This window comes from Lathyrus oleraceus, chromosome 1 (genome assembly GCF_024323335.1).
Source record: "Lathyrus oleraceus cultivar Zhongwan6 chromosome 1, CAAS_Psat_ZW6_1.0, whole genome shotgun sequence".
In the NCBI taxonomy this organism is placed as follows: domain Eukaryota; kingdom Viridiplantae; phylum Streptophyta; class Magnoliopsida; order Fabales; family Fabaceae; genus Lathyrus; species Lathyrus oleraceus.
Window position 1 is genome coordinate 72,073,981 of NC_066579.1, and position 24,561 is coordinate 72,098,541.

The following is a 24,561-nucleotide window of genomic DNA, read 5'->3' on the forward strand; positions in this document are numbered from 1 at the left end:
TGCTTTCACCTTCTTCAGAATAACTTATGGTTCTTTTATAGAAGATCATCGAAAAACAACAAGTGATGTTTCTGCACACGAACATATTGCCTTCCTAACTTATTGGTTGTCGAGGTACGTATTATGCACTTGACCCATTCAGGTGGCCAAGAAATACGTGCCCCTTGCCACCCAACTTCACGACGGAAGAAAGATCTGCATGAGCAGATTAATACTATTGGATTTTATGAATCCCTGGTGTTGGATGTTGCTGACATGGTAAGACCAAATAACCCTAACAACCTCCAAACATGTGGTCCTATTTGGATTTTGCAATGATGGTTGAATGCCACTTTTGAATCCTCTTTAAAGACTCGAGTTCCTCCTAACCCTGAGTTTGGAATCAAATGACCTTAACTAGTTAAGCTCACTCTTGTTGATGGGAAGATGGTCACTTTAGATATCTTTGAGGATTACTTTCAAATGTTTTACAAATGTAAAACTTTTACTGAGTCTATGGCACCTTTTTCTAGTCGACAGTGTGGTCCTGACTGGTTCAGGAGACCTTACACCAACCAGTCCCGACATGAACAAGACAAGATAGAGAAAATTCTATTTTTCTACTTCAACCCTTCCATTATATGTGTCATACCCTCATTTCATCCTAGCATATCATCTCATTCATTAGCATATCATCTCATTAGCATATCATTTGGTTCTCAAGCATGGTTGATCATGAATAGAATGCAAGGTATTGATAATTAGGGTTTCTTGATACCCTACCTTGTATCAAAATGTGCAAGATGCACTTGAGAAGGTCTTGGTATTAAGTTTAAATCAAGAGGAAAAAAGGATCATAGTCAAGACTTATTCATCATGGCACTAGGGTTTCATCATGGTCAAAGAAGGATTCATTTGCTACATTGGTTCAAGTATGGTTCTTGAGTTTATTTCCATGCCATACCATTCAAACTTCAAGATATCATCATGGTTAATCAAGGTTCAATCAAGACTTCATCATTTAGCCCTCAAATGGCCATCATTGTGCCTTGGGATTCAAGAAATTGTCAAAGTATACAAGTTAGTGCACAGTTGGTTTGCCTAGTTTCCAAGTTTGGCCTACCATTTGGTCCAAACCCCATAAATTTATAACTTCTAAACCTTTTGGAGATCTACTTCAATCCAAATGTCATAAATGGAATCCTCTACAACTTATTTTCAAGGCTCAAACCCTAATTCAACCTCTAAAGATCTCAAATTTTGAATTGGCCAAGACAAGTCAAGCTGCCAAGGCAGGCCCAAAACCATGTCATGACCACTACTTTATACCTATGGAATTCTCACTTCAAACCTTGCCCTAATTCTTTTTGCATCTTGTTAAAATCATGGTAAGGATTATTTGGCCTAAGTTTGGCCTAAAATTCACAAGTCAATTTCATTTGGCCAAAGCCTAAACATGGTGTCTTGCCAAGTTGTGTGCATAAAACTAGACCAAGCCAAACAACTATGCATCTTTGTTCCAAGTCACAAAGTCATGTGCATTCCTTCCCAAATGACCAAAGCATGTGCAAAAACAATAGAAAGCAACAATTAGAGGCTAAGTGTGGAGTACATGTGCATCAAAAAGTGAGGTACACAAGACACCAAAATGCAGTAAAACATGGGCCCAAGCAAAATGCAAAATCAGAATGTTGGGGGGACCACAAATGATTGGAAAATATTCCTCTCTACAACACGAAATGAGAGGAGGAATAATCACACACTCTCACATGCTAGCTCACCAACACTTAGTGAGCAAGTTTCCATTTTTCACTTTTTCAGATACACATAATTACTCCACCTTTTCACACGTATGAGACACCTGCAACTTTCCTATAAATAGAGCATTATTTTCCACCATTTTCCCAAGCTTTGCAACCACAAAATCCCTGTTGAAATCACTCACAAACAAGCTTCAAAACAGAGTATTTGGTTGGAACATTTAAGTTGCTTTCAACACAACCTGAGCATCCAAACACCTTCCCTGAACTTCCTTGAAGCTAACCAGACCAAGATAACCATTCAAATCCACATCACATAAGCTCCCCCAACTCGTTGAAATCTGCAACTGTCACCTTTTCCGGCAAGGTAGAAAACACCATCATTTCACTTGAAACAAGTTACCACTATGCTCGTTGTGCTCTAGTGATCAACAACCCTATGTTTTGAGATCCTATTGCTTTGTCGTTGTTATTTAATTTTTGATTTAGGTTATCTGTTCTTTACAATGTAAGTCAAAATTCTCCATGCTCAGGTTGAATCGATGGATTTTGAGCATGGAGGAAGCATACATGAGCAAAGACGAATACAACAGACACTTGTTTGTGCATTCAAACAGTTAGATGTTGAGATTCGATTTTCATATGTTTGGAGGTTGAAGACGAAGTCTTCGTGACTCAACTCCCTCCATTTTTCAAATAAATTCAAAAGCATTTACATGGCGCGTGTTGATTGGTTGTTTCGAGTGATGTGGCTCCCAATGCTCACATCTGATTTGGTCAAAACACATGTGATTGGTACTCTTGATCTGGGCCTTTCCTTTTGCTTACTTTTTTAAGTAGTCTGGTCCAATGGTGGGTGTTGGTCTTCCACATAACGCGTTTGGGTCATTAGATCAGATCCAATGGATCTGATTATTTGGATGGACCACGCGTTGAATCACATGGTCAACTCAAATAGGGTTTTGGGCTTCAGCGCCCTGGGCTTGTCCCATTTGCTTTTTGGGCTCCTTTTTTCCAGATTGCACCCCTCCCCCTTTTATTTATTATCTGATTTTTTTTAATTGTTTTAATTTCTGATTTATTTTTATTTTTATTTCAATTGTAAATCTTGATTTTTAGTTTTCATCAATTTTAATTTTGCAAAATAATAATTAATATTATTTTTCAATTTTAATTGATTTAATTTGCAATTAATTTCCATAATTATGTTATCAAATTAATTTTGATTAAAATGTATATTTTAATTCAAGCATTTTTACACTTTTATTTTGAAATTTAATTTCCATATTACTTTGCAATCTGAAGGTGATTTTTATTTTACATTTTATTGACTATTTTAATTTGCAATTTAATAATTAATATTAATATTACAAATTAATTTCTCTTTGCATTTTGGTCTTTTATCCAATCCCATTTTTCTTTCTATATTGCAATTTAATCCTTGTATTATTTTGCAATTAATTTCGATTTTGTTCCTTCATCTTATTAATAGTATATTATTTGATTAATTTGTACTATGATGATCCATTCTATTGTACTAACTTCATTTAACCTAACTACTAATTTCTATCCCCTTGTTATATTTTAATTTATTTTCATCTTTTGTTGTGATTGCATGGGTGATAAGATCTTCCACACTTCAAATCATTGATAGATGGACGTTTCAGTTGATTCAGTCTTCTTTGATTCAAACATGTTGATAAATGATCATTGATTTTTGACACTTTGAATCAATGATAGGTTATCCCTTAATGCATCATATTTTGAGTCCTTTGAATTGTGGATAGAGAACCCCTAGGGATTGCCTTTTGTAACCTGACTTCTAACATTTAACTTATACCTTTTGTCATCAACATTTTGTTGTTTACTTTATGCATTCTAATTATCATCTATCATCATCATCATCATCACCATCATCATCTACTTCATCATTGTCATCTATTTCATCTTCATGCATTTTATTTATACTTTAGCTATTTCGTTTTAATTCTTGTTATCTAATCCATTGAAAAAGGACAAAAACATGATAAAATGAAAAGACCAAAAAGATGTATCACCTGTGACCTAATGTTAGACTTAGAGGACTTCTTAAGACACTTGTATTTGTACCTTGACATTATTACATTTGACCTATTGCTTTGATTTTGAGTTTCATCATAGACTTGCAATCTTTTATTGTAAGAATGTCATTCGCGATACTACCCTAGGGAGACATATTTTGAGTATATTATCCATTTGTTAGCTTAAGCCACTTTACACACATAAGATTTTCTCATGGGCTACCTTACAACGAGACCCTTTATTTCTCGCATTATTTCCCTTGTAAATTTCCATGTACCCCTCTCCCTTTGGTTGTACTTTTCTTCCTTGTTTTCCTTTTGATCTCTTAGGAATTAGGTCAATGTCACCATTTCAAAGTAATAAGCAAACCCTTGATCCAACGTCAAACACCCATTTTTTTTCAATCAGAACTCAAAAAACTCTTGTGGACCACTTGTTGACCAAACTTTGACCTTGGGAATCAAAACCCTAATTTAGAAACCAAACTTGATCTTTTGATTGAAAGTCCCTGCCTTGTACAATAAGAAAAAGGAAACAACACATATTTTTGTATTTTGAATAAGGTTAACAAAGTTAGAATGCAAGCAAGCAAAAAGGTAAAAAGAAAACACAAAGGGTGCTTGATGATCTCCCACAAAGGCAAATCCAAAGAGGTGAAGGTTAGAAGGATACCATTCTTGTGATTTCGGTTAAAATGCAAATGATATGATAGGTAGAATCTTAAGGGTAAAATTAGGGTATGACACTCATAAATTTTATTTGCTATCAATTGGGATTCATTTTTGGCCTTCAAATTCGAAGTGTCCATCTCAAGGGTAAGGACCATGACGAGGATTATAGCTTCATACTCAACTTGATTGTTGCTAGCCTTAAACTAAAACTTCAACAATTTTTCGATCAACATGTTGTCTAGTCCTTCCAACACTTCCCTTCAAGTTAGATGCATCATTAACTTATAGCGTCCAAGTGGGGGAGCTTACCTGTCTACTGGTAAATTGAACTCTGACAAAAAATTAGCCAGTGCATGTAACTTGATACTTCTCTTGGGTATATACTAGATGTTATACTAAGATAATTCAACCGCCCAGGAAACTGTTCTTTCGCCAAATACATATTTTTAGGACTTGTCGCATGATGTAGTTGGTTTTTACCATTACATGATGCCACTTGAAAGTATGGTATGAGTTTCCTCGCAGTTACTACAACCTCTAGAGCAAGTCTCTCAATCTTATAATGTTCGACCTCAGTGCTCTTAAACATATTAATCATAAAATAGACAACTCGCTCCACCTTATCTATTTCCTAGACGAGTATTGAGCTCATTGTTCGGTCAATAACAGACAAATAAAGGTATAAGGGAGATCAGGCTATCGTGCATGTCAAGACAGGTGAAACGCTAGAAAAGCCTTTAAGTTTGAGAAAGCCTCCTTGCATTCACTTGTCCCCTTAAAATTTCCCTTTTTCTTCAGAGTTGCAAAAAGGTGAAAAGCCTTGTCACCTGCACAAAGGAAACGAGATAGAGCGGCTAAGCGCCTCGTTAGTTGCTGAGCTTATTTAACATTGTAAGGACTTCTCATATTGATGATGTTCTGAAACTTGTCTGGATTTGAATCTATACCTCTCTTGGTTAACATAAAAGAAATAAACTTGTCTGCTTGCACGCCAAATGAGCACTTTGAGGGATTTAGGCGCTTTTTGTAGTTTTTGACGGATCCTAGGATATCTTCTAAGTTTATGGTGTGACTCTCCCCCTCAGAGGTCTTTATTATCATGTCATCAATGTAGATTTCTAGCTTGCGCCCTATTTGTTTTGAGAATACCGCGTCTATGAGTCTATGATAGGCTGTGCCTGCATTCTTTAGTCCAAAAGGCATGACGATGTCAAGGTTAAGTTGAAGCCTTTGGAAGGCACCCCACAATAAGGCATCAACCAAACTTACATGATTAGTTCACACTCTCTTTACACCTCAGCCATCATATTGCATTGTGATGACCATTGGATCATTGTTGTATGGGAGAACATCACAAGCATCTTTATTTGAGAAGGTGATTATGGATTCTTTCTCCAAGGTATTTGGTGATGTTAGCGAATATGATGTTTGCCGTCAAAAACTCACTGACATACTTTCTCCAGGAGGAAATGGATTTTCCACTACCGACGATGGTATTGATGTCAGTTTTGGGGTTTTTCTTAAACATCATCGTGGAAAAATGGAGAAAGCGAATGATGGATACGATGAGTGTGGCCCATGTGAGTTTTACTGGGTTCCATAGTGGATGTCAATTGTACTTGCTAAAAGTATAATACATGACAACCCCTAGTCATTAAGGGTTGGCACATGCTTTAGGATTTGTTATAGGGTATATATATATATATATATATATATATATATATATATATATATATATATATATATATATATATATATATATATATATATATATATATATATATATATATATATATATATGCGGAAATGAGACTAGCCTTCTCAAGCTTAAGGTTGAGATATTTATTGAAGTCATTGGGCCTTAATCTCATACTCCTAGGAAGTGGCAACTGCTCACGGGATCATGGAAACCAGACAATAAGTTCCATGTTATTCAAGAGAGCGTGATTAATTTCTTCTAACTCATTCTCTGCACTGTTATGACCTTGGGACATGTCACTTCCCAAGTTCCCACGCTTCAGGCGAGTTATCCATGAAATGAGCGGTGTATTCGCAGAATGAACGTTACATCCACCAAACAGGCAATCAGTCTAGTAAATGGGTTATCAGAAGTTGTTTAAGTGATACATTATTTCGTTTACCACGCCACCCCTTGTGGGAAAACATGCAAAGATTAATGAATTTCCTTTTCATTGGATTTTACTATTGACTATTTATAATTAATGATTTTCCTTTTCATTGGATTGTAGCCCTCCAGACATAGGAGATAATTGCACCAAACTGAGTTATCAATTTCTCGTGTCTTTTATTTATTATATGTTTAGTTGTTCATTACTTAATTCAGATCATTTTGTCTCGCACTTTATTTTAACATTGTGTGTGACATCTTGTTACTAATCTAACAAAATTTTAGGATGAAATAATTTGTATACTTCTAAAAAAGAGATTAGTAGCTATGTTCTCATGGTGTACAAATATTTTAGACATACATCCAATTAAATCATATGAAAATGTAATTTTTATATAGTTTTTAATCCGAGAGAGACCTTTCTTCTTCACACAAAATGAGTGCATTTTGATATAAGGGTGATTCAAATGAGGGTTTCTGCTCTGCTCTGATGATAGAAGAATTTGCAAATATTCTTACATTTAAATTACTTATTGTCGTGATGAATTTTTTTAAAAGTTAAAATAGCCTGTACTTAGATCCAATGTCTTCATTAGACTTTTATAGTAATTTTCAAGGGCCTAAAAGTTATGTTTGTTGCAATGATACCAGAGGGCAATCATTTGAAGATTTTTGGAAGTATAATCTAACGTTTCTTTATATTTTGACAACTCAAACAGATGTTCTTCCATCTTAAAGTCCACGTAACAAGATTTTTTGTAGCGTATTTTGTGGTATATTTGTAAAACATGAGCATGTATATCTTTGGTCAAATGGATTTTGACCATACGACATGCCTACCAATGGTTAGTAAAATCATGGATAGGCTTGATTGTAGGCTAGTGACTACTAGGCGTGACGAATGAAAAGTTTGAACATGTCATACCATCTCTTATGTTATGATCCGACTATAGTCCACAAACTACAAAGGAACGATATAACAGCCTTTCTATTTCTAGGCAAAGACGGTAATAGTATGACATAGTAACCTCTGAATTGCTAACAATTGTTATCACATGCATATTAGATATTCTAATTGAAGTTCTAGCACTTTGTGTATTGTACATAATATTATTAGTGCCATAGTTGTTATAAGGTTCGGTTTGAAGATTTCTTTCATTTCTTAAAAGACACACAACCTTATAATAACTGTCAAAACAAAAATTCAATAATCTTAAGTTACTAGAAACTTGTTCCATTGGGCGTGCTAATCTATTTCTAGGTATTTTTGGTCTCAATAATAAGTAGGCTCACATTTTTATAGAGTTGCTTTGAAAATGTCTCCAAATTAGATTTGGGTTTTAAGATCAAAATTGGCGGAATAAAATTTAAAGTTAATTTGTTTGGAAAATCAAATGATTTGAATTAGAAAGATTATAGAATTAAATACTAGTACATTGAATATTAAAATGGGAAAATGCAAGTAATTTGCTTTAAATTTAAATTGTAGGAAGTAAAAAAAGAATTTAAAGACCATGGAATTTATAATTTATATTATGGAAAGTTTGAGTTTATTTATAGTTAAAGGTATATTTGAAAAATTAAATATTTGGTCATTTATTCTCTCAAGTACCTATTCGTTACCTATTATTAACGAATGTTTGAAATAAAGAAATAAAGAGACATCTTTATCATTATCTTTTGTCTATTGATATTTCGTCAAATTAGTATTTTAATATACCGCGTGATGAATGATCATGTTCTTAATTACCCGTGCTTATAGGAAGAGCGGACTGTAGCTTGACACATCTACTAATTTTCTTTCTATTGACCTTTTTCATCAAACTTGCGATTTTATGCTAATCTTTTCCTATTTTGATAGATCGGTTATTTGTCTTTTTTTATGGTAAAAATAGCTTCATTAAGCAGAGAAAGGGGAAATTGAGTGATGGTTAGCAAGAGAACCACCAAACCAAGTCCTAGAAACACCATAATATGCAATGTCAACAAGGTCATGAGCCTCCGGGTTGAAGTCGCAACTAACAAAACGAACAATAACAAAATTAAAATTAGACATAATACATAAACAATTATCCACAATAGGGTTTAGAGCTTTGGCTAGATCTTATAAAGATCCTGATGTTTCTCTGTGGAAAGCTATATGGCATGTTCATCTCCCTACACTGCAAGGAATTTTTTCTAGCATTTGGTTAAAGGTATTCTTCCTTTAAGAGCGAACCTCTGCAAGAGAGGGCAAATTGACTCCCATCTACCCCTTATGTTCCTCTGATATTGAGACAAAGGATCACTTGTTCATCCACTGTCACATGGGCAAAAGAATCTGATTTGCGCCTCCCTTAGGTTTTCATGTCCCAGATAACATTGATGTCAGGAAGTGGTTACTTAGTTACTTCCAATTCAAGGACCATAGGGGTGCTCAATTGGTGTTTGTGGCTTTATAGAAAACTTGGCAAGGTAAACATCTTTTTTCTTTCTTCCATAATAAGATTTTCAAGCCCTTGGAGTTTTGAAGGATGTTGGTTCATTGGTTGAGGAGTTCAATCTTGTTTCCAAGGCCCCCTGTTCTACTGGTTTTCGTGGACCTGGGGACCACTAAAGGAGCGACTATGAGTTTAAATTTCCTTGCTACTGTTGATGCAGGTTGTTACAATTATGTGTGCTTGCAAGAAGGAAGTTATCTCTGTGGAGGCTTGCGTTGTTGAGGCCATGGGAGTCAGATGGTGCTTGGAGATGGCCAGAGACCTTAATTGGGACGACATTCTCATTAGGTTTGATGCTTTACAGTCGTGGATTGCATCTTTCCAAACAACGGTCATGGATTAAGTCATCTTTCCAAACCTTTAGGTCATAATCAATAAGACCAGACATAAAGGCTTCACAATTAAGGATACCATTAGCTCTCGCCCCCCCTAGAACAGGGACTATGGGAACCCAATGATTCATCCAAATTTGAACTTTCCTACCATCACCGATTTTCCACCTGTAACCAGACTTGAGGACATCCCTAGAACTAAGAATACTTCTCCACGTAGCTTGTAGAAAATCCCAAAGGAGCATCCATGAATTTACATTTAGGAAAGTATCTAGCCTTGAAGATCTTCCCAAGTAAGGTGTGTTCACCGTGCAACAACCTCCAACCTTGTTTTCCAAGCAGAGCTTTGTTGAAATCACCTACACTCCTAAATCTCATACCTTTTTCTCTTCGCCTTCGGCAACCTAGCCCATCTAAGCCAATGTATTTTCCTCTGCCCCACCTTTTCCCCCCACCAGAAGTTCGATATCATCCTTTCAAATTTTTCACAACATCCTTCTGGGATTTTGTAGCAGCTCATGATGTAGTTTGGAATTGATTGGGACATTGCTTTGATGAGAACTTCACTCACCCACCCCTGAAAGCGCCTTTTCTTTCCAGGCTTTGAGTCTTTTCCAAATTCTATCATCCACAAAGGAGAACACTTCTTTATTCGAACGACCAAACACTACTGGGAGGCCAAAGTATTTTGAATAAGTGGTAACTTGTTGAATTCCCATCTTTTTGCAAATCAAATTCCTACAATCAGCACTGACATTACTACTAAAGGACACTTTAGACTTATCCAGATTCCCTAGTTGTCCATACCCTTTTTGGCACGCTAGAAGGGTATTCATGATAACTTCAACTTCTCTTTGGTTGGCTTTGGTAAAGAGCAGACTATCTTATGCAAAGAAGAGATGAGAAATAAAAGGAGCACCCATATCCATCTTAATCCCGTTGATGTTGTGAAGCCTCTTGCCTAAGACCTCTGCCTGGAGAAAAGCTTCTAGATGGTTGGGCATTGATAAGGAGCTGATAGGAAACACTTGTATACATCTCATGATAGCAGAAGTTAAGTTGGTTGGAAAACCCATGGATGTTAGCATAACTCTCACAAATTCTCACTCAATTCTGTCGTACGCTTTAGCATCATGTTACCTTTATTACCTCTTGTTTTATTTTTGAGCCAGTGGAAACACTCCATAGAAATAAGGACATTATAAGTAATAAGTTTTCCTTGAGAAAAGGTCATTTTATTTTCATCAATAATGTTAGGCAACATAGGCTTCTATCTATTGGTTATGCACTTGGTTATCAACCTCATAGTGACATTACATAAACTAATAGGGAGAAAATCTTTTGGGGATTAAGGGTTCTTACCCTTAGGAATCAAGTAAATAAAGGTTTTGTTCAGGGCTTCAGGACTTTTACCATTGTTAAGGATATCAATAAAAATATTCTCGACCTCTCCACCTACGATGTGCCAATATCTCTAGTAAAATAAAGCAGGGATTCTGTCAGGGCCAGGGGCCTTAAGAGGATGCATCTATTTAATGGCCTCCTTAGTTTTAGAAGAATAAAATAGGAAGTTACACCACTCATAATCCATATTAGAAACCTATTTCTCACCACCTCACAGATATCATCCACACCTTCTGTTCCAACTGAAGCGAAAAGCTTACGAAAGTAAGTTCTTAAGGTTCTCTCGATGTCTTCTCCATGCTTCTACTAAACCCCATTGGCGTCCTTGATCCTCATAGTCGTATTAGTTTTCCTTCTTTGATAAGATTTTCCATAAAAGAAGGTTGTATTCTTGTCCCTATTTTCCAGCCACATAACTCTGCTCCGTTGGCGCCAAATTATCTCTTTTTTGGCCAAGAGGTCATCGAGGTTCTTATTAAGTTGTTTCATCTTAAAAATATCCTTAGCATAGGAAGGCTAAAGGTTCAGGTCATTGATTTCTGCTTCCACTTTTAAAATCTCCCTTCTGATGTTGTCCCTACGATACTTACCAAACAAAGGGCCCAGAGAGCTAAGATTCTTGATTTTCTCTATAACTACAGAGTGAGGCTTGGAACATTCCATGTGAATAACATCTTCACATCTATCATCCTTCGTACAAACCTCTTAGAACCTAAAGATGTACCTCTTATTCCTCTTCTGATATTGATTCATAGCCTCGATATCAATTGCCAGAGCAGCGTGATCAGAGCATCTTTTAGAAAGGTGGCAGACTCTAACCAAAGAAAACTTGTTGATGAAGGATACATTACCCTATCTCCTATCCAATCTAAATTGAATATTCTTGTCTCCTTCTCTACCATTAGACCATGTGAAAAGGTGTGCTTCATAGCCAACATCAATGAGTTCACAGTCTTTCAACGCTTGTCTGCCCCACTCCAACTAAGAACTTAATATGGTGTTTCCTCCTAACTTGTCCGTATTACTGATCATGCCATTAACATCACCAAAACAAAACCATATGAATTATGTGGGCCTCAAGCTTCTAATGAGATCCCAATTATCCTTCTTTCTTTGCTCCTCCGGGTATCCATAAATTCCAGAAAAGAGGACATTATCTCCACTGATGTCATCTTCATAGAAAGCCCCATTGTGATGGAGGGAGTAAGAAATTACAGTAATCTTTACTTGATCAGCCCATAACAATGCAAGCCCTCCCACCCCATATTTTAGTTCCCCAACATAACTAACTCCCAAACAATAATTGAAGTCGTATTTCAATATGATTGTCTCCAACTCCACATCTTTAAGCCATGTCTCCATAAGAAAGAACACTGAGGGATTTTCAAGCTTGTGAGCCATGATAAGGATCAAACTATACGTGGATTCTGTAACACCCTTCTAAAATACCCCAATAATTAATTAAAACAACATAATATAAATCAGAGTAGATATGCAATTTCAGGGTGTCACACTTGACACTTCACACCATTCACCAAAATAACTTGTCATGCTCATTTATTAATCAAAATAAAACATTGCATAATTCGCAGCGGATAGAAATCCAACAACATGCAAACCATGTAACACATTACATGTAAAGTTGTTCAACAACCACAAATGAAAACAAAGTAAACATCCCGTCCCGATGTTACATATACCAGAGCATGACCCACTAAGGAACTACACTAGACTCCAAGCACTAGCTTCTACTCAATCACTGCTCGTTACCTGAAACATAGTTGTAAGGGTGAGTTCCTCAATCGATATAATGAGCATTATAAAATATCATGTAATGCTAAGTAAATTACCACATTCATCACCCTAATCATATCACACATTCAGCAACGGCAACATCAACTCATAATCATACTCAACACAAACACAAACACACGTATAATATTGGAATACATCCATTCATATTATACGCCATACATACATTATGTAATGAGACTCCATGCATGCGGTACCGACTATTCGTGAACACATAGTTCAACCTCACCGATCAAACCCAGATACGGCTACCAAGCTCACTAGTCCCACTCATTTGAGACCTAGTGACTCACTCACTAATTCCTCACCATGGGAATTAGCTACCACCATAAAGGCCATGCTATGCACGCTAAATCACCTAGCATGCAAACATCAACGACAATCCACAATGGACATATGCTCAAACTCTAAGCCATAAACAACTCACTAATTCCTCACCATGGGAATTAGCTACCACCATAAAGGCCATGCTATACACGCTAAATCACCTAGCATGCAAACATCAACAACAATCCACAATTTCATACATATTCACAGCATTATGCATACCATCACACCTCATCAGCATATTTATCACCTAATCATATCATGTCATGCCACAGTAATAAATCACAGTATTAGCACACTCTACTAATACCTATACTGTTCAAAACAACGGGAAAGGGTCCCTACTATATCATACACCAATATAGGCCAATCGTCAATTTTTCACTTTTCAAACAGTGTTAACCGGTTAACGCCCTGGGTTAACCGGTTAACGCAAAACAGAACGCGCTTCCTGGCAAATTTTAACAGTGTTAACCGGTTAACGCCCTGGGTTAACCGGTTAACGCAAGACAGACATCAATTCTTTTAATTATCATAACAGTGTTAACCGGTTAACACCCTGGGTTAACCGGTTAACGCAAAACAGAAAGCTGTTCCTGCGCTAACACGAAACAGAATGCAGATTTCCCCGCATTTTTCGCCGTTGGAGGACTCCCGGACCTCCGATTTCGATTCCGTAAAAAGCTACGCGTCCAGAAATTTACAACTCACCCAAATATAGATTCAATTACAGTTTTAACATGATTTTTTCATCACAATTTGCAGCATTCATCATCCCAATTAGGGTCAATTCAATGGCTTATTACTACCCATTACATGTTAACCCATAATACCCATTAAACGACGATAAACCCCCCTTACCTGAGTTAATCCGGAAATTCCTTCTTTGACCTTCAACAATCGTGAATTCTCCTCTTGAGCCCTAGCCTCTTCTTCTCCCTTTCTCAGTTTCTTCTCTTTTCTCCCAATCCTTACGTGTTCTCTGTTTTCACGTATAAAACCCTTTTTACCAAATGGGACTCTTTTCTGATTCCAACTTTATTATTCCAATAATAATAATCCAATAATATTCCAATTATTTAATTAAATTAATAAATATACTATTAAACTTAAATTAAATAATTATCATATTTTATCGGGGTGTTACAACTCTCCCCCACTAAAAGAGTTTTCGTCCTCGAAAACATACCTCAAGCGAATAACTCTGGATTAGACTCCTTCATCTGACTCTCAAGTTCCCAAGTCACATTGCCACCTGCTGGTCCTCCCCAAGCTACCTTTACCAAAGCAATCTCTTTACCCCGCAACTGCTTCAACTCTCGATCCTCGATCCTCATAGGTGATGTTTCAACAGTCAGGTTATCTCTCACCTGTACATCATCTACTTGGACCACATGCGACGGATCAGGAATGTACCTCCTCAACTGAGACACATGAAAAACCTCATGCAAATTCGCAAGTGACGGCGGTAAAGCGACACGATAGGCTACCTCCCCTATCCTCTCCAAAATCTGATAAGGACCAATAAATCGAGGTGTCAACTTCTTCGACTTCAAAGCTCGACCAACCCCAGTTATCGGAGTAACACGAAGAAACACATGATCTCCCTCTTGAAACTCAAGTGACTTCCTCCTCTTGTCGTGATAACTCTTCTGACGACTCTGAGCAATCCTCATCTTCTCCTGAATCATCTTAATCTTTTCCGTAGTTTGTTGAACAATCTCCGGTCCAACCACAACACTCTCACCGGACTCATACCAACATAAAGGTGTCCGACATCTCCTACCATACAAAGCTTCAAACCGTGCCATACCAATGCTCGAATGAAAACTATTGTTGTAGGTAAACTCAATCAAAGGTAAATAACAATCCCAAGCACCTCCCTTTTCCAAAACACAAGCCCTCAAAAGATCCTCCAGTGACTGAATCGTCCTCTCAGTCTGCCCATCAGTCTGCGGATGATATGCAAAACTCAATCTCAGCTTAGTTCCCAAAGCCCTCTGCAAACCTTCCCAGAACTTCGATGTAAATCTAGGATCTCTGTCCGAAACAATACTCGACGGAATACCACTCGTTAACTTCAACATTCCCAATTTAACACTATTGTGAGTACTCTCACACACCAAACTCAAGTCTCTAAACTGCTCAATTAAATCCAATTCCTTAACCATTAACATAGACATATGCAATGATTTCCGACTCAATGCATCAGCCACTACGTTTGCTTTACCCGGATGGTAATTCAAACCAAAGTCATAATCCTTCAGAAACTCTAACCATCTCCTCTGTCTCATATTCAGCTCTTTCTGATCAAACAAATACTTTAAACTTTTATGGTCACTGAAAACCTCAAATCTTGACCCGTACAAGTAATGCCTCCATAACTTCAGAACAAATACCACAACTGCCAACTCCAAATCGTGTGTCGGATAGTTCCTCTCATGAACCTTCAGTTGTCTCGAAGCATAAGCTACAACCTGCTTATTCTGCATCAAAACACCACCCAAACCCAACAATGAAGCATCACAATAAACCTCAAATGGTTCCGACGGACTTGGTAATATCAGAATAGGAGCAGTAGTTAACCTTCTCTTTAACTCTTGGAAACCTTCTTCACATTTTGAGTCCCAAACAAACGCTTGCCCCTTTCTAGTCAACATCGTCAACGGTAACGCCAACTTAGAAAATCCCTCAATGAATTTCCTATAATAACCTGCAAGTCCAAGAAAACTCCTTATCTCAGAAACTGACTTCGGAGCTTCCCACTTAGATACCGCTTCTATCTTAGAAGGATCAACAGCAACACCACCTCTTGAAACCACATGACCAAGAAAACTAACCTCTTCTAACCAAAATTCACACTTGGACAGTTTAGCAAATAACTTCTTTTCTCGTAGAACTCCTAAAACCACTCTCAAATGTTCAGCATGCTCTTCTTCAGATTTCGAATACACCAAAATATCATCAATAAACACCACAACAAACTTGTCTAGGTACGGATGGAAAATCCTATTCATATACTCCATAAATACCCCAGGCGCATTAGTCACACCAAAAGGCATTACAGAATACTCAAAATGTCCATACCTTGTTCTGAAAGCAGTCTTCTGAATATCCTCAGTTTTCACACGTATCTGATGATACCCCGATCTCAAATCTATTTTGCTGAACACACTCGCACCAACCAACTGATCCATCAAATCATCAATCCTCGGCAAAGGATAACGATTCTTGATCGTCACTTTATTCAGTTGCCTGTAGTCCACACACAACCTCATAGTACCTTCTTTCTTCTTAACCAATAACACTGGTGCGCCCCACGGTGACACACTCGGACGAATAAATCTCTTATCCAACAGATCTTCCAACTGACTCTTCAATTCAGTTAACTCAACAGCAGACATACGGTACGGAGCCATCGATATCGGCCTAGTACCAGGTACCAAATCAATCGAGAACTCAACTTCACGCTCTGGCGGTAATTCATTCACTTCTTCAGGAAACACATCAGGAAAATCACACACCACAGCTAGATCGCAAATCACCAGTTTATCTTTAGCCTCCAAAGTCGCTAACAGCATAAACAACTTTGCCCCATCTGCTACTGCCTCATTCACCTGCCTTGCTGATAGAAATAAACTCTTTCCTTCCTCAATCTCAGGAAAGATCACAATCTTATCAAAACAGTTGATATAAACTCGGTTAAACACCAACCAGTTCATACCCAAGATAACATCAATCTGCACTAGTGGAAGACACACGAGGTCCATCCCAAAGTCTCTACCAAAAATACTCAAAGGGCAATTTAAACAAACTGAAGTAGTAGTCACTGAACCCTTCGCAGGAGTATCAATCACCATACTCCCAAGCATCTCAGATCTCTCTAATTTAAGTTTCACAGCACAATCCAAAGATATAAAGGAATGAGTCGCACCTGTGTCAATAATAGCTACGAGAGGAAAGCCATTAATATAACACGTACCTCGGATCAAACGATCATCTGCAGAAGTCTCAGAACCCGATAAAGTAAAGACCTTGCCTCCCGACTGGTTCTCTTTCTTCGGCTTAGGACACTGTGGGCTAATATGACCCACCTCTCCGCAGTTGAAACAAGTCATAGTCTTCAATCGGCACTCTGCAGCCAAGTGACCACCTTTGCCACACTTGAAACACTTCTTCTCAGTACTGGTACACTCATGGATACGATGTCCAGCCTGACCACATCTGTAACACTTAGCAGGGGCACTGGAGTCTCCCCCACTAGGTCTCTTCATCCCACTCTGTCTCTGGAAACCTTTGCCAGCTGCATACGGTTTCCCACGATCATTCTGATTCTTGCCTTTCCTATCAACCCTCTGCTGATAGCTCTCCGCTCTGGCCTTGGTATCCTGTTCAAAATCCTGCAACAGTCAACCAAGTCAGAAAACACTCTAATCCGCTGATACCCAATAACCTGCTTGATCTCGGGACGTAACCCATTCTCAAACTTCACGCATTTTGAAAATTCCCCAGTAGCCTCATCATAGGGAGTGTAATACTTCGACAGCTCTGTGAACTTAGCAGCATACTCAGTAACAGACCGGTTGCCCTGCTTCAATTCTAAGAACTATCTCTCTTTCTTTCCTCTGACATCCTCTGGAAAGTACTTCCTCAGGAATCTCTCTCTGAACACCGCCCAAGTGATCTCAGCACTCCCAGCAGCTTCCAACTCAGTGCGGGCAGCAACCCACCAATCATCTGCTTCCTCTGATAGCATATGCGTACCGAACCTGACCTTCTGGTTATCGGCACACTCAGTCACTCGGAAGATCCTCTCGATCTCCTTCAACCACTTCTGAGCACCATCTGGATCGTATGCTCCCTTGAACATTGGAGGATTGTTCTTCTGGAACTCACTCAATTGACGAGCAGCTCCCATTCCTACAACATTCGGATTCCCTCCAAGTACTCCAGCTAGCATACCCAGAGCCTCAGCAATCGCAGCATCGTCTCTACCTCTTCCAGCCATCTCTATTCTGAGTTAATCCAACAAGCTAAAACAATAAGTACTGATAGGGTTACACAACATCCATCACATACAGGGAAACAGAATAATTACGACTCGACTCGACCGACTATGCTCTGATACCACTAATGTAACACCCTTCTAAAATACCCCAATAATTAATTAAAACAACATAATATAAATCAGAGTAGATATGCAATTTCAGGGTGTCACACTTGACACTTCACACCATTCACCAAAATAACTTGTCATGCTCATTTATTAATCAAAATAAAACATTGCACAATTCGCAGCGGATAGAAATCCAACAACATGCAAACCATGTAACACATTACATGTAAAGTTGTTCAACAACCACAAATGAAAACAAAGTAAACATCCCGTCCCGATGTTACATATACCAGAGCATGACCCACTAAGGAACTACACTAGACTCCAAGCACTAGCTTCTACTCAATCACTGCTCGTTACCTGAAACATAGTTGTAAGGGTGAGTTCCTCAATCGATATAATGAGCATTATAAAATATCATGTAATGCTAAGTAAATTACCACATTCATCACCCTAATCATATCACACATTCAGCAACGGCAACATCAACTCATAATCATACTCAACACAAACACAAAACACACGTATAATATTGGAATACATCCATTCATATTATACGCCATACATACATTATGTAATGAGACTCCATGCATGCGGTACCGACTATTCGTGAACACATAGTTCAACCTCACCGATCAAACCCAGATACGGCTACCAAGCTCACTAGTCCCACTCATTTGAGACCTAGTGACTCACTCACTAATTCCTCACCATGGGAATTAGCTACCACCATAAAGGCCATGCTATGCACGCTAAATCACCTAGCATGCAAACATCAACGACAATCCACAATGGACATATGCTCAAACTCTAAGCCATAAACAACTCACTAATTCCTCACCATGGGAATTAGCTACCACCATAAAGGCCATGCTATACACGCTAAATCACCTAGCATGCAAACATCAACAACAATCCACAATTTCATACATATTCACAGCATTATGCATACCATCACACCTCATCAGCATATTTATCACCTAATCATATCATGTCATGCCACAGTAATAAATCACAGTATTAGCACACTCTACTAATACCTATACTGTTCAAAACAACGGGAAAGGGTCCCTACTATATCATACACCAATATAGGCCAATCGTCAATTTTTCACTTTTCAAACAGTGTTAACCGGTTAACGCCCTGGGTTAACCGGTTAACGCAAAACAGAACGCGCTTCCTGGCAAATTTTAACAGTGTTAACCGGTTAACGCCCTGGGTTAACCGGTTAACGCAAGACAGACATCAATTCTTTTAATTATCATAACAGTGTTAACCGGTTAACACCCTGGGTTAACCGGTTAACGCAAAACAGAAAGCTGTTCCTGCGCTAACACGAAACAGAATGCAGATTTCCCCGCATTTTTCGCCGTTGGAGGACTCCCGGACCTCCGATTTCGATTCCGTAAAAAGCTACGCGTCCAGAAATTTACAACTCACCCAAATATAGATTCAATTACAGTTTTAACATGATTTTTTCATCACAATTTGCAGCATTCATCATCCCAATTAGGGTCAATTCAATGGCTTATTACTACCCATTACATGTTAACCCATAATACCCATTAAACGACGATAAACCCCCCTTACCTGAGTTAATCCGGAAATTCCTTCTTTGACCTTCAACAATCGTGAATTCTCCTCTTGAGCCCTAGCCTCTTCTTCTCCCTTTCTCAGTTTCTTCTCTTTTCTCCCAATCCTTACGTGTTCTCTGTTTTCACGTATAAAACCCTTTTTACCAAATGGGACTCTTTTCTGATTCCCAACTTTATTATTCCAATAATAATAATCCAATAATATTCCAATTATTTAATTAAATTAATAAATATACTATTAAACTTAAATTAAATAATTATCATATTTTATCGGGGTGTTACAGATTCCCTAACCCCTTACAATTCCAATTAATAATTTTGATTAAGGTAGGTGGTGTTGGTCATCCAACACCACCTCTGGTAGCTTATGAGTGTTGATTTCACTGACTCCACATACTTGCCTTTGTTTCTTACCACTTCCTCTAACATCCTTCAGAGTTCCCATTGTTACCATGACATCAACAAGTTGTTGTTTGCCTAGTTCTCCTTCAACTTTCCTTGCCTATGAGTTCTCCTACACTGAACCTTCCTTTTGTATTCTCCATTTCAGGGGGTCTATGCTTCCTTTGGCTTTAGTTCTAGCTGATGGTGTTTTCCCCTTTTGAGATCACCACCGCCCCTAGAGACTCTGCAACACTTTTAACTTCTCTTAATCCTTGGTTATCTTCCAAGTCTCTTGTGTTTAACAGTTTCATGTCACCTCCCTTGCTACCTTAATTTTTTTGGGGTTCTTTTGCGATGCTACCAATCATTCCTGAGGCACTACCTTTACTCTGATTGGTGAATCAAACAGATTTCTATTGCAGCTTCCATAATTATGTTCCTTCCTGGGCTCCTCAGAGTTCCTCAGTAATAGTGAAGCTTTGAGCCATGAACCAAAGGAAACGTCACTTTCTTCAACTTCCTTGTATCCTTCCGCTCTATTCTCACCTAGTTCCTTACAGTCGTTTAGTTAGTTTCCAATCCTCTCACAGGCAAAACAAAACATTGGCAATCTCTCATACTTAAAGAAGACCTTTAGACGCCGACCTTGGTATTTTATGATTGTTCCTCTCTTAAGCAGCTTCCTGAGAATAATCTTGACTTTGATTCGGAGGAAACTTCCCATCACATTAGTCTCCTTGGGATCTATATCTTCATAATGTCCGATAATGCCACCGAGTTGTCTATCCATTGTCTCTGATCTAAGTTTCAAAGGTAGATCATAAACCCTAACCCAGAATACTCCATAATGCATCTCCAACCTAGATGATGGTTCTTCACTAAATACTTTCTTAAGATTTAGAATGTTTCTGTCTAAATTCCAAGGGCCATTCCTTAGGATTGTCTTTGTATCCGGCTTTAAGGAGAAACGAAACAAGAATAGGTTCTTCCCCAGGTCTTGCGCTTTAAATATGTTCTTGAGACGCCAAGCTTGAATCATTTTTGTTTTGAAAACTCTGTTATTGAACGGATTATCTGTGCATAGCTTTCCAACAAGGGTTCTATGGAAAATTTTGTCTTCTAACTCCGCCTTACCATCCACCATTATTCCTTCTTCTCCCTCTTCTAACAGCAGTACTAATGACTTTTCGACAAGTGTACCAATAATATTGCAGTAATAAAAAAGACCGAATCCACGTGGACGGTTGTTTAACAACAAAAAACTATACAATGCATAAACAATACTAAATTAGGGGGGTTTTCGAGTTTTAATTGCGAAAAGAAAATAAGGTGTTTTGACAATACTATGAAAGCGGCCAGGTTGTGTATAAAATCCCCTATTTCTCTATTGTTGATGTTTGATGCATTACGCGAATGATATCGTCCCTACAATCCCACGATTAATTAGCAAAACCACTATACCCAATTTCTGGATGTATATCTCACTAATCTATACTCAAAGTTTTCTATCCCTAGTCCACCAGCGTAAGCAAGATTAGGCAATGCAATAGAGCGTTAATTCCTAAACCACTACTTGGAGTTTTATATCCCTAGTCCACCAGCGTAAGCACAACAATTTCCCTAGGTCCAACACATAGACTAATGGTCAGTATTCCATATGTGTCCAAAATCAGATTAAAATAGTATCTCACATAAAAAGCATTAAGAACAAGGTGCAATTGAATAGAATTATATATTAAATTATTCATGTAATATCAAACCAAACATATGTCCCAACAATATCAAAATAGGTTCATCAAACAAAAACTAACCTAAATAGAATTAACTACTCATAGTGAAAATTACAATACCATAAACAAATAAGAAGGTTGCATAAGAAATCCCTTGAAGAATTTGCCTCCAATGACTTCAAAATACTCTTCAAATACGCCTTTTGGTGCTGCAAACCATTCCTTCATGTGTAAAGTTCAGAACCCTTAAAAAAGTACAAAACTTCCCATTTTAAAGCATTCAGAACGCGTTAGAAAAGCCCAAAAAAGACCAATTGCGTGCGTGATACTTTTCCATTGCGCACATGATTTTGCACACGCTGCATCACGTGTGCGATACTTTCCATAGTGTGCATGATTATTCCATAAGTTAGATATTTCTTTTAGTTTCATTTTGCAAAAAACCTCATCTTAAAACGAGTTACGGAACTCCATATATGATCAATTTATTGGCCAAACGTCAAGATATAGATTGTACTGAAAAGTACCCGTTTCTTCATAATTTCTTCCGAATTTCTCGACTTTACTCTCTTTCTTCAACTTCTTCACTTTATTCATATTTCTTCATATTTAACTCATCTTTAACTTAAAATTCTATCGAATTCATCGTAAATACTCATAAAAATCATGTAATGACAAACTGTCATCAGATACATTCTTCCATCGTTCCAAGAATCACAACACAAATCCAAGAACCTAACACCACAGATCAACAGTTTGATGTCGTCGTTGCAACTCCAAGAAGATAAAATCTAAGGACATAAACCCTAGAAAGAACCCCAATAAAAGGGAGAGAAATGGATAAAGACCCTAGAGAACCACACCGAAGTGGTGGATGAAATACATTAAATTAGAGAGAGAAACTCAACCTTCTCTCTATAACACGCGTGAGTGATTGATTATTTGTCGATCCTTTAAATTAACATAAAAGTATTAATTTGGATTATCATCCACTAATTCTAAATTTCTTCGATTAGGACCACAAGAGATAATAAATTTCTCAACCTCCTTAACAAGCTTGACAAGTGTTATCCATGTGACATGTTATTAGGTTCAAGCACTTCATTGATTTGTAAGATAGTAGCATATTTTGTTTATTTTGTTTTATGAGATGATTGAAAATGAAACTTCTATTCTAAGCCAAATGCTTTCATGTGACTTAAAAGCAAAACGACCAAAATAGCTGGATCTCTCAGGTTAGTATTATACATGTCCCTCGTCCTCTCATGTGTAGCACATGTCCTACAACATTTGCTAGAATTGGCAATACATATCAAACAAAAATTGTAATTTATATTTATTTAACTATGTGCACAACAATTGTTGAAACTTGACATAGGTATTAATAACATTTTATATGACAACATAATAATGACAGAACATAAAATAAGAGTTCCTTCATTCTTCTTCAACTTGTCTTAACTGAATCTGCTGAAGATGGAATTTTGTATACACAATTATTCATCATTAGCATGAGAATTCAAAATCTCTGCATTTTTCACCTTAGATACACTTTCCAACACTTCAAATGGAAGAATATCACCCATAACAACCACCATTTTAGTTTCTAGATCCACCTTGTAAGAACTCACTCCTGTCGTCACAAATTCACGCATTCAGAACATCAGTGACCAATACATGGTGCAATAATCAAAAAGATCGAACTTGAAATAAAAAACATCGGATTTTATGTGTATTTGTTACCTTCTAATTTTGAGATATGTTTCTCAACCTTTCTTGCACATCCATGACAATGCATTGACACCCTCAATATAACTATCTGCATATTTTTTTGATATAAGATATCATATTAACTCAAAAAAACTATATAACATATTGACTCATATAAAAACTCTATAATATAATAATTACAAACATCAAAGAAGGACTTACCTGTGGTTTCAATTGAAAAGCCAAAGTTTGTTTTCCAGCTACAACATCTTTCAATCTTAGTTTAAGATCACTTTCACTACTAATCAAAGACTTTGTCTCAAGTTCATCTTCTAATTCAGAAATGTTCATACAGAAACAAGTGTTAGAACAAGAAGAAAGACAAAAATTTCCCAACATCCTCCTTAGCTTCCCCATTCCAATGTCTTGAAAATTTGACAAGGTTTTTGAAAGAACCAATTATGTTATAATAACAAGGTGGAGAGAGACATGAAGAGAGTGTGGAAGCAAAGATTATTGGGGAAGGAAAAAGAAACACATAACTCAATAAAGTATATAAAGAATATTAAATAGTAACAATGGAATATGTGGTTAATAGTTTGTCATGTGATGAACCACTAAACACAAGACCAAATTCAAGCAAGGCTCAACTAGATTGAATGGTTTAGATCTAGTTAAAAGAGGATAAACTTGACTCATGATTATGGAATTAAGAAATTTGTATCTAGATCTATAAATAATCCAAATAATGAACTATAATTAAGCATGGAAAAGAGGTCTCATATAAAAGTTTATTGTGCCACATATTCTTAGAAGTTTAGACTATAGTTGGTTCTATCAAAGTTAAAACATGAAAATGGCATTGCTAAAAACATGTTTAAAATATTTAATTTTAAACATTTTTAGGTCAGGTGGTTTTTCTAAACAATTCTTTATATAACACTAGTGCATAGTGCATAGTGGACAACATCGATTATGTGAAATTATTTACATGTATTTAGACTTAAGTATTCCTATAATTTTGTAAGTAACAAAAAGGGTAAGAGAAAAATGACAAATTAGTAGAATAAG

General features: G+C 37.2%; 1 protein-coding gene across 1 annotated transcript; it reads right to left on the reverse strand.

Annotated features, from left to right (window-relative positions):
- Positions 1-23,090: 23,090 nt before the first annotated feature.
- On the reverse strand, positions 23,091-24,337 carry LOC127116099 (protein SODIUM POTASSIUM ROOT DEFECTIVE 2). Its single transcript, XM_051047359.1, has 3 exons — positions 23,713-24,337; positions 23,524-23,599; positions 23,091-23,413 (listed from the first exon to the last, which is right to left on the reverse strand). Exons 1-3 carry the CDS (start codon positions 23,905-23,907, stop codon positions 23,277-23,279), a joined length of 408 nt encoding a protein of 135 aa, XP_050903316.1. The 5' UTR covers positions 23,908-24,337; the 3' UTR covers positions 23,091-23,276.
- Positions 24,338-24,561: the final 224 nt, after the last annotated feature.